Source organism: Copadichromis virginalis, linkage group LG7, assembly GCF_057382275.1.
Source record: "Copadichromis virginalis isolate Kocher_CV1m ecotype Utaka linkage group LG7, C_Virginalis_male_GT1.1, whole genome shotgun sequence".
Lineage (NCBI taxonomy): Eukaryota > Metazoa > Chordata > Actinopteri > Cichliformes > Cichlidae > Copadichromis > Copadichromis virginalis.
The window spans coordinates 59,446,801-59,458,707 of NC_140624.1; the positions used below are offsets into that span (position 1 = coordinate 59,446,801).

Below are 11,907 nucleotides of genomic sequence, written 5' to 3' on the forward strand. Positions count from 1 at the left end.
TGTGGGAGGACAGAGATTTGTTTAGAACTCTTAAAGATGTCGAAGAAGCAAGCTCCTTTAAGCAATTACTTTGGTGTTCCCCCACCTCCAAAGAAATGTCAAAAGGAGTCCGAACCGCAAAAGAAGTGGTTGCAGGAGGTGAGCTGCCTTCAAAAAAATGATGATGAACGCACAGAGATGTGGTGCGGAATATGCCGTAAAAATCCTGCTCTAGCGGTCAAAAACAGTGACTTTTATATGTACGCAAACGCACGTTGCAACTTCTTATCTGGTGCGCGTCTTTTATTTTGACAGCAAATGCGCACCCCTGACTATAACTTAAACAGTTATTTGTTTTGTTTTTTGACTGATTTTCTATGTAAAGCCCCTGAATGATACTAAAGAGAACATATAATAAATGCTAAACAGATTTCTACTTATGTAGTGTTTTTTTACTCTGAGTACTCAAAGTGGTCAAATATGGCTGCATAAGATGCTTCTTGTGCTTTCATACTTCTGTGATTGTGATTCTGACATATGATGTTCAGAGCAAGCTTGACAACACATAATTTAAACAAGAAAATTCCACCCTTTACCTGGGAAGCAAACAAATCAAATTCATGCAAATTTAAGGTAGTGAATTTCATGTATTACCATGGTCTTTGTCAGCAAACTGGCAAATTGATCTCAGGAAGTTTTTTAAAGTTTGTGCAGGCCTTCTGTGCTTTCTTTTTTTGTATGTCTCAAAGGTTGGATGCACTGTTACAAATTAAAAAGCTATGTTTAGTTAAACTTAATAACCATTTTGTTTTCCAATTTCGTATTATTAGTATTTATAATACATTTATTTTATTTATTATTATTATTATTATTATTATTATTATTATTATTATGTTTTCTGAACAGAACTTTGCTCTCTGGAACTAACTGTAGGAAAAATGGAAAAGAAAATGGAAAACTATACAGCAGAACTAAAAACCTCTCTCTTTGTAGATCCATCTAATCTTTAACACCAATTCATACCTTTGCTATTTTAGCAGATGTGGGTTAAAATAGGCTAAAGTGAACAAACACACAATGACATTTGACTACTCAAAGAATTAAGCATTGTCTGACTAATGACAGCTAAAATATTTTGTTATGTGTCAATTATTATTCAAAAATGCCATATTTGACATTTTTTCACCAGTAGTTTCATGTTCAAGTACTTCTTCACATTGTTCATGTCAACATAACAGAATATTCCTGACATGAACATTTGATTTCACATTATTCTGTGAGATTCTAGAGTCTTGGTACATATGATAATGAAAATTTAATATAGCATTTGCATGAATATACACATATAGATGTTAAACTATTGAGAGCCTCAATAAGAAGCTGTCAAAAACCAACACAGACAATGAAAGGAGTTTTGAAGCACACATCAGCAGATTCTACAAGCAGAGAACTATGATTGTCACTTTACACCAAAGGCATATCTAGAGATAGTTCCTCTATGTCAACTAATTACAAAGCAGCAGAACAAAAGTGCAGCTTTTATTTAAAGTGCTGTTGATTTTGGAATTTTCAAAACGAATATCCATCATAATTTTAAACAATGTCATATTCCACCTCAAACATAATACTTTGTTTTTATGTCCATATCTTGGCCTCAGCCAGTTATTGACATAACCAATATCTAGGGTAGATGAGACAATTTTCCTAATTCTGTGACAATCAATGTTGAATCACATTTCACTAATGAGTTAATTAAATTATTACATTTCATTTAATTTTTTTAAATAAACTGTGCTTTGTACCATATATACTTTGCCATTTATATGAAAATAAAACAACTCTTCACTAGATCATACAACAGACACACCAAACCAATCCTGTGCTTTTCAAGCACAAAAGCATTCCAAGAATTGCCTACTAAAACTAGAAAAAAACAAAAAAAACAATTGAAACTCTTTTTAAAATTATTTTTCCTTTTTTCCCCTTCTTCATTTCACTAAATCTCAAATCTGTGAAACTGAGACAAAGACCCCAAAACAGACATGAGGTATCAAATATTAACTTCTGACTTGTTTCTGTTCAGATATAAACTTGACAATTAGCTCTGACACCTCTTCATATAAGCATCAGCATCTCGTGGGAAATATGACTTCCTGCATGAGAATTTAAAAAGCTGCCCACCTAATTCAAAATAAAGTTCAAACAGTCAACGTACTTTAGCTTATTAGGACCTGTACTTTAAAAAATATTATCTAATCTCAAAGGGTGTACCTCAGCTCCAGAGGTACTTTCCTTGTAAATTTCCATATTAGAAAGGAATATCGTGTTGTAGCAGACGAATCCCTTTCTGCTTATATTACTATTTCTTTCTTTTTTATAACAGAAATGATGTTGTCACTCACAGTAAAGTACTGCACTGTGTTTCAGTGGTAGTGGGAAGTATAAAGAAGCTACTGGAATTAAGTTAATCATGTTAAGATTAAGCATTAACATGAATCTATTTAATTGATTGGGTTTATGCTTTAAAATCTACTGAAGATAAAACTAGCTTTACCATTTGCACATTTAGAGTTCAGGTACTTCAGTTTTTAGGTTTTTGTCCTTTTTAAGGACATTAAGGTTGATCTAGGTTTTTGCCTTATCCTGGTATGATGCTCAAGTCAAAGTCTGGCTTGGGTTCTTTGTCAATGTGACCAGCTCTACTTTCATGCTGGTCACAGAATGCAAACATAGGCAAATATACAGCAAAATGCCATCCAAGCTCATGAATAGCAGCACTTGGATGGATTTTAAGGACTTAAAGTAAAAAATGAACTTACACTTACATTTACACTTTCAAAAAATGTAATCGCTTGTTCATCAATAGACAGCAAGGAAAGGTAAAATACAAGGTTCTGCAGGCACAAGCATATTGATTTAAGATTTTCTATAGACCCATTTGAGCTTGATGTTGAGCCCTTTCGATCCCAACACCCCCAATTCACCAGTAAGCACTGGGCTATTTGCTGACATCAAGGTAACAAGCCCAGTTTATACCTTGACTTTGATCTATTTACGTCATATATATAAAAAAAAAACAAAAAAAAACGGACCTGAGCTGTAATAGTGAAAACTGGGTATCAACATCCTCAAAAGACAATGTGTGAAACCATTTTCATAGCACCACACAATATTACAGAATAGGCAGGAAGGTACTTAAAGTATAAACTTTGATGTTTAATTATTCCTCCTCATGCCAAAAATAAATTATGAAAAGAAGCATTCTCTTTGGCAAAATGTTTAGAACTTGTAGAACTTGGCTGTAATGAGTGAAAGCCAAAAGATTAAAAACAAAACAAAAAAAACGGAGGCTTGTTTGTCTAGGTCAAAGTGCATAGACCTCTTCTCTCTATTATTTTAGAACTTTTCTACCATCAGTGTACCATCCGCTATATGTTTCAAATTCATGTGAATAATAGGAAGAGCAGCCACACTCCAAGCAGTCATGCAACATGGTGCATCTTTTTTCAGGTCTACGTTTAGGCTCTGTCAAATGTAGTAAAGACACTGAACGACAGAGGGTGCAGCCACTAAAGATAGCATATTACAATGTTGTGTGTTCAGCAGAACACATGTAAAATACCTTTCCTTCTGTCAATATGTTATGTAAATTTAAGTATTAGGATATTAGTATCACATAAAATAAATAATGTAACTCCAGTAACACAGTTACTCTCTAGAAATGTGACATTAGATCTGTGTGTCTTTCCAGATAGCAGTCAGTTTTTTATTCTTCTGTTGAGCTGTATTTTAGGGTTCCTGAATGGACCGCTACATATATAGTTGTTTTCTAGTTTTATTAACCATTTTTAAGGTAATTATATCAAGTCATCAAGTGATCTAGTCTTTCAGCAAATTCTACAAGCCCGTTCTTTTTCAAGTGTTGCAACACAGATTTCACGCAGAAGTCTAAATAAGGTTTAAGTGCTTGTGTTGGATAGAATTACTGGACTTGGATTGCAGTACCTATAAAGTTTTTTTTAATTCATTTTACCTCCCCCATTTTTGTGAATGCAACACACAGTACAACTGCAGGGTAGAGTCTTATCAAAAACCAGAACATCATGTAGTGCTTTGTGTCCTTCTAATTTAAAGCAGGCTTCTACAGCACATGTCTCCCCCCATCATTATGCTGCCGAGGTAAGCAGCACATTTTATACATTTCAGGATGCTCTAGTCTGGTCATTTGCACAGATTGATTGGCCTAAAGTACTGCACTGCAGGAAAAGCTGTCACTAAATTCATTTTTGCCAGCATTATCATGGACATTTAAAGCAATGTTTTGTGTCTCATATGAGGCAACATAAACTGGAACTGTTAACATGAATGAAAACCTTCCGGCTGGACCAGTGAAAAGGCAGCACACACCAACAGTATGTGATTAATGTCACAATATGTGTCTTATTTTTCTCCCCTCCCACCAAGTCTTAACTGGCAGCATTAATCTGTACAACACTCGTTTCCCATTTCCAATTCTGATTCCTGTAATTTAATTTCTTCTCCACTTGTCCAGTTGGGTTGCAAGTGTTCTATAATGCTGCTTGTGTGTATTGCACTTATAGTAAGTTCCAATATATGAGGTATTTTCTTCATTAATAAAAGGGTCCGATTTTTTTTCTTTCTATATCATTTCTTAAATTGTACCTATCACAAAACACACTATACTTAACAAATTAACTCTGTTTATTTAAACTGACAAAATTTCTGCACATTAGTGTGCCATAAAATTGTTAACCATATTGCTTTGGGGGTAAAATATTAACAGATATTATTAGCGTCAACTTTCTATGTAACTTAGAATTAAAGTTTAAGCAAATGAACACTGCACTCTTGAATTTAACAGGGAGGTATGAGTATGGTATGGGGGAGCGCAGGGATGCAGCTGGCTCAGGACCCTGGGATGGCCCTGACTAACTGGCTACAACACAATAATCGGCAATGAGAAAATGATGACTGACTTCTTGGCATGTTAAAAATTTTGAGTTTATCAGCCCTTGGCAAATAAACTGAAAAAGTTAATGAAGTACATCGTATCTGAGTAGTATGGTAGGGACACATACAGTACATCATATTATTGTCACATCTGGACAAAACTGAAACCCTAAATTAGGCTACATGCTAAAAGCACCATGAAGGTCAGTCCTCCTGTTCCTCACTGTCTTGCTGGCCATCTGTCCTTTTATCTTTGTGACAAGAAAAGATTCGTCGCATCTCCTCCTCGTACCTGATGAAATTCTCTCCGAATCTAGCCCAGGCTTTTAGGGGAACTGTGATGGTGTTTCTATACGGCTGTCGCACTTCGCTGATTTTTAAAAAGATACCATACCGGTTTGAACCCACATCAAAGTAAAACCTTTTGTTGTCCACTCGAAAAGACGCAGCCTCTGGAAGCTCGGGGTTGTCGTTGCGATTCCTGGAGCCTGCTCGGCTGCGGTCTTCGCTCTCTTCGTCCCCGTAGTCTTCAATCAGCTGTGACAAAGCGTCTCTGAACTCAATCAGTCCCTGTGCGGGTAACACTATGGTCTGCTCGATGCCCTGGCCGTAGTAGCCCATTGTGCCGTGTCCTTTGCTGACAGTCTGCCGTATGCGGAGGAATCTGCCTCTCTGGTTCTCCTTCAGGTCCAGAAAGTACTTTCTGTTGTCTCGCTCAATAAATTCGCTCTTGAGAACACGATGTGCATGGTCATCGGACACAACAGAACCGGTGGGGGACAGGTTCGCGTGATGCTCCTGCGCTCTCTTACGGGAGTCGTTCCCGCGGCCCTGGCCATTGTTACTGTGGTCCTCGACCTGCGGAGGCGCCAGCCCCCCCCGCAGTCCAATGCGGGCGTAATAATCTATAAAGTCTCCCAGACAGTAGCGTAGAGCGGGAGCCATCGACATAGACAGTGTCAGCTTGCTCTTTCTGATGTTATCATGACGGCCCCTTCCTATCCACACCTCGGCTATTTTAAGGAAACGGCCGCGTACACTCTGCTTGACATCCAGATAAAAGCGTTTCTTCTGGATGTCGACGCGTTTGGAAGCTAATTCTTGGATGTCATTTCCTTGCTGCTGTGACCAGGTCTGAACATATTGCTGAGGAAATGCATGTCTTGGTAAAGAGTCTGATGCAATCTTACCCCTGCCTCTTTCCATTCCTTTGCAACATCCATCAGCCATCATGATTTATATTCCACCACTAGACAGCACAGGACAACGCGTTTTGTCCATTACAAAGGGAAATTAACAGGCGAATAAAGCAGGCTTACTCATACAAATATCTGGAGCAACAAACAATTTAGCGAGATGCCTCGAATGACCTGAAAATGGCAGCTAGTTTGGAATCATCAGCTGGTCGACTTTCTGTGTCCCGATAAAAGGTCAAGTTCTCCTATTTAGCTATTTCCAGTGCAGACCTACATTCCATTTTCTGTCAAGTATTTGCCTTATACCTCCCCTTTTACTAAGGGAGCTAGGGAAACAACCAACCTGAAATGGGAGGAGGCGTCCAATACTACATGAACCCGATGAACCTATCCACCCCCCTCCCCGTCCTGAGAATACCTCAGTTAAAGAGACACGACTTTTATTCTAACCGAAGGGTGCAATTCTGATACACTCACATTTTTTAGACAGACTTTAGGAGAATTTGGGTAAAACTTGTAAGATGATTATTATGACACAAAAACCCCTAATATCTCAAATTATGGCATTCGTAAATCAGAACAGAGGATTGAAATAAAATACCAAAAATTAAATCATCGTCTTTGTGAAACAGTCAAACTGCTGCCTGTAGACTACTATTGCTTTACATATTTTGAAATTGATTAATCATCTTGACGTCACAGTACAGCTGCATCACTAAGACTAACAATGATCAATGATCAACAATGGACAATGAGGTCAGTTCCATGATCATTAATATACAAATTGGCATTACCATTGATCATAACAATGATAGCTTTGGTCCTCAGATTTCGTGGAGGATGAGAGATGTCATCATGATGGCAGATGAAACAACAGTCTTTTATCATCTTAAAACACAGCGACCAGGGAGCAGAAGAACATCATATCAAGAATGCCCTGAGTAAAAGTTGTTATCCCAGCTGGCCATTTGTCACAGCTGGGAAGGTACCTAAAGAATTCTCCAGGCTATCCAGGACAGCTCTAATCTCTCTGTCCTCTCTCCATCCTCCTCGCTTCTTCTTTGTTCTGACAATCACATACAAATGCATTTTATTCAACTAGAAAATAAACATGAAAATATAATTTTATAATAATTATTATAAGAGCAGGTAGGGGATCCCCATTTGATAACAATATAACACAACTTAGTTATGTGAAATCATCATTAATGAATGTGCACAAAACAGGAGTTACATCAGCTTTATAATTTTTTGTTAACTTTGACTACATGTCCACTCTTACCTGTTTTTTTTTCCCCTTTGTATTATCTCTGCTTTTTTGCTGTCTTCACCCTGCTCTCTCTCCTCTCTTGGTGTTTGTGCTGTCACCATAAGTTAAATTTAACAGTGAAACATAATTTACAACCTGATAAAAGATATGAAGCAATCCATATCAATTTATAGCAATATTCAAATTAATTCTGGGCTCCTGCTGGCCATTGACAGGTAACATCCTTTTGACTTACTGTCACCTGAAACTGGAGCTTCACTGTAAACCAACAAACCAACCAGTGATATGTCAGCAGTCAGGTTGCTCAGAAGATTAAAATGAGCTAATAATCTCTAGTGATACATTTGCTAAAATTTTGATGCACTTAAGAGAGCAAATGCACATAAGCAGACACATTATAAGTCATGTAAAGAGCTTAGGAAAAGCGATTGTTCTTCCTTAATTTTCTTGAAGACATTTCACCTCTCATCCCTGCAGCACATCTGGGACACCACCTAGCCACTGGTACAGATATGTGGATGACACTTGCATCAAAATCAAAACCCAAGAAGTAGAAGCATTCAGTGTTCACATCAGGGGCAATTCTAGGATCAGAGCTTTGGGGGTGCTGAGCACCCAGAGAGCTGCCCATCCAGGCAAGGTAAACTTTACTCGTCATAATGAGACGTCTTCCCCGTCTCTGTCAGTCCCTGCATCCTTAAATGTCTCCAGTTGTACCAAGTTCCCTCTGACTGTCTCCTTGGTGCATTTAAACCCCTGTTCCTCCCTGTCCTCATCATCTGTTGCCTTCATCTCCATTATCAGTCATCATAATTTTACCCTCTCTTTTTTCTTTTTCTTTTTTTTTGCCTGTCCCGTTTGGATCTTTAGCCATCAGAATTGTTGTCTGAAGGCCAAGAAAGATGCCAAGTGGATTTACTTTACCAAGTGGATCATCATGGCCTTGCCATATTGGTCCATTCGATTGACCTTTATTATAATTATGTATTTATTTTATTTTCGTTTTTTAAAGACGGGACAGACATGACTAGGGGATAGGACAGGGAGAAAGAATGAAAGAGAGAGAGGGAGAGAAAGAAAAAAAGGGGAGAAGAGATGGTGAGAAGGGGGGAAGGAAAAAAAAGAAAAACAAACAAAACACCTGGATCACCTGTATGGAGATAAAAAAAAAAAAAAAAAAAAAAAAAAAACAGTAGAGAAAACAAACAACAAAGAGCAACATAATAAAAACAACACCATCACAATAAACTAGCTAACAGTAGATACTAAATATTACATGTTATTGTTTTTTGTTGTTTTTTTTTTATTTCACCTGTTGAGAATGAAAAAAGAAAACAAGCAGAAGAAAACGAGAGTAATAGAATAAACAGCATCACTATGATATATGGGAATATAGCAGTAAATACTAAATATTAAACATTATTGTGCAGCACGTAAGATCGACTGCGCACAGTGTGCTTTGAGGTAGGAGCCAAAAAGGGTGTAGTTTGTGTGTGTGAGCACCTGTGTGTACACCTGTGAGCATGAACGCGCTTGTTTTTAAAAGGTTCCTTCATGTAATGATCTGCTAGAGGGTGTGGGGAGTAGGGATGGGTATCGAAAACCAGTTCTTGTTGAGAACCGGTTCCCACTGTTTCAATTCCTTGGAATTGTTTGCCATTTTTGCAAACGATTCCAGTCACCCCGAATGACGTCACCACGTTGCGGCGCGTCATTTACCTGGCAGGAAACATGGCGCCTCAAAACTTTGGTTATACTTTACGAGAACGGATGACAACAGGGCAACTTGCAATACTTGAAAAGTAGATATTTCATTTAAGGGAGGAAACACTACAAATATGCAAAAGCATTTGCTCACAAAACACGCGATAACCTTAAATGAATGTCATGTTTTTAATTCCGCTCCGGACTCGTGAATCTCAACCCAGCAGCAGTGGTAACGTTTGCACGTCCTCTCCCGTTAATGCGGCAGGTAAATAATCAACTAACAGTGCATATTATGTTAGCGCGATCTGCCTTATTACAAAACCTGCAATTACTGTGCATTTAGGTGACCATGATGAGCGAGACAGACAGAGTCTGGCTCAGATGCTGGCAGTTCTTGCTACAGTCTAGCGGTAGCGTCTCCTTTCAGGCCAGGATAGACAAATGTCACCGAGCAGTGACTAAGTTTGTGGTAAATGGCTTGAACCCATTTGCCACAGCAGTTGCCCCCGATTTTCGCTAAGTGAATGTGATTAATTGTAGGCAGGGACATTACTGGATATTCTTGTGTAATTGCTACTGAACAATTTATGTTATACTTTGTTATTGCTACAGAAGAATATTTATTTTATTATTTTACATTTACAATTTTTTTCCTGGGGACCCTGTGACACCCCATTGAAGAGCCGTAGGCTGGATCTCTTAAGATCTCACCGCTAAGTTTGTAAGGCCATGTTACTCCTAAATTTCTATCTTGTTCAAAGAGAAGATATAAAACAAAGTTCTAAAGCTAATCGACCTTAGTGTTTTCCTTTTTTAAAAAGAATCGATAAGAGAATTGATAAAGAATCGAATCGTTAAACAGAATCGAAAATGGAATCGGAATCGTGAAAATCTTATCAATACCCATCCCTAGTGGGGAGCCACAGCCCCGTCCACCAGGGCATGAAGCAGGTATGGAGGAGATCAAAACTCCAGACATCCAGAGGCCCCCAGAACACAAGAGACCAAAGAAGACCAACAGAGGGGCAGCTGCGCCACTATCCCAGAAAGAGCTGACGAGAGTCCCAGATGAGGGGTCACTCAGCAGCCGCGGAGCAGAAGCCAGGCGGGGTTGCAGTGACGTGCCCGTGAGCTCCGCCGGCAGCCAGCTGTGCCAGAGTGACCGAGCCCCAGGCCGAGAGGCTGAGGGCACCCCACCCCCGAAGTGGCCTGATCGAGCCCCAGGCTCCAGGCCCTGATAAGCAGCCACCAAGGAGTGTGCTGCTGTGTACCTGGGCGCCCATCCCCGGACACAAAGAACCACCAACGCACCGATGTCTGAGGGCGTCTGCCACTGGCAGGGGAAGTGGTGGGGGAGATAGGCCTCCATACCTTGGAGGACCTGGGATATCCCCAGAGAGGTGGCGTCTGATACCCGGCCTGACATATGGACACAGACAAGCAGGCACACACAGATACAAACATCCATTCCCTCCCTCATGCTCTCATATGCAATTACTCAACACTCACCCAACGTGGAGAAAGACAGAGAGACACTTTACACACAATCACACTCCCCAAGCGTACTCTAAGTCCTGGGTCTAGGTACCCTTGCCCCTCCAAACCTCCCTCCGCCCGCTCATATGTAGTGTTGATGCATGTGCGTTCTAAGGTGCCTTTAAAACCCAGGAGGGCATGGAGCTACCTGCCAGAGAGCAGCAGGTAAGCGCATAGCCCCTCCTGCTAGCCCTCAATGTCTACGTGTATTTAAAATTGAGAGGTGGGCAACGATGCCAGGGGTGAGGTGTACACCCTGATGGTCTTTTGGATTCCATGTAGCGTGCCCAGCCCCCAAGATCCTATATGTATGTGTAATGAGAGTGTGAGTAATGTGAATGTTTAAGTTGTGAGATAAAATTGAGGCACAGGCAGCCAGAAGGGGACAGAGGGGGGGATGCCTCCCCTGCACCCTGGTGACACATCTTTACCCCAAGGCCCTGCATGTGTGGGTGATTGTGGTGGAGCAGGAAGAGGGAGGCAGCTGGAGATGGGGAAGGAAGGAAGGGAGGGGCAAGTGACCCCTCCCTAGGGCCAGCTCCCCCGCTGATCCCAGTAGGCACCCCCATACTCTGCAACCCGCCATGGAAAGGGGGCCCAGGCCCATCCGGACCGGGGCCCAGTACAGCAGCGCCGCCCGGCCCCACAGAGCCCGGGACAGCCCACCCAACCCCACCTCAAAGAAAACTGCACCCACCCCGTCATCCACTCATCTTCCACACTACACAAGACAATAGACGCCCAGGCTGAGATCTTCCTCCACCTCTCCTGTATCTCCCCCTCCTGCAGAGTGAGTTCCTGCAAGATGTAACAACCTCCCCCACCAGTTGAAGAGCCCCCCAGATGGCTTGATGCACCGGCGGCACCCTGCGCCAGGACTGGGCCCCCATACACCCACCCGCCCACAACCCCGGCAACACACCAACCAGGACCCAAGCCCCCGAGGCCCAGCCAGGGCCCCAGCCCAGAGACGGAGCACCCCCAGAACTTCACGCCCGTCCTGGACCCACCCAGGGGCAGCCAGGCTACCAGGTCAGTAACCCACGCCCCTCCCCTAGCCACGCTGCACGCAGCCACGAGGAAACAGTCACCTAAGAGCCAACAGAGCCCTTAATGGGCCATGACCGCTACCCCGGGTTGAGCCCTCCAAGGAAGATGCTCCTGGAGAACCCCCCGACGCCCTAAGCCTGTCCCTACCCCCACATCAATCACAACAGCGAAGGTGGGACCAAACTATGACCCCCCACC

General features: G+C 41.4%; 1 protein-coding gene across 1 annotated transcript; it reads right to left on the reverse strand.

The window, feature by feature from the left end:
- Positions 1 to 3,310: 3,310 nt before the first annotated feature.
- Positions 3,311 to 6,521, reverse strand: purg (purine-rich element binding protein G). The gene has a single exon (XM_085464489.1). The coding sequence runs from the start codon at positions 6,181 to 6,183 to the stop codon at positions 5,155 to 5,157; it is 1,029 nt and encodes a 342-aa protein (XP_085320615.1). The 5' UTR covers positions 6,184 to 6,521; the 3' UTR covers positions 3,311 to 5,154.
- Positions 6,522 to 11,907: the final 5,386 nt, after the last annotated feature.

Coding starts and splice junctions, on each gene's coding strand:
- purg (XM_085464489.1), bottom strand. CDS start 6,183: ATGATGGCTGATGGATGTTGCAAAGGAATGGAAAGAGGCAGGGGTAAG.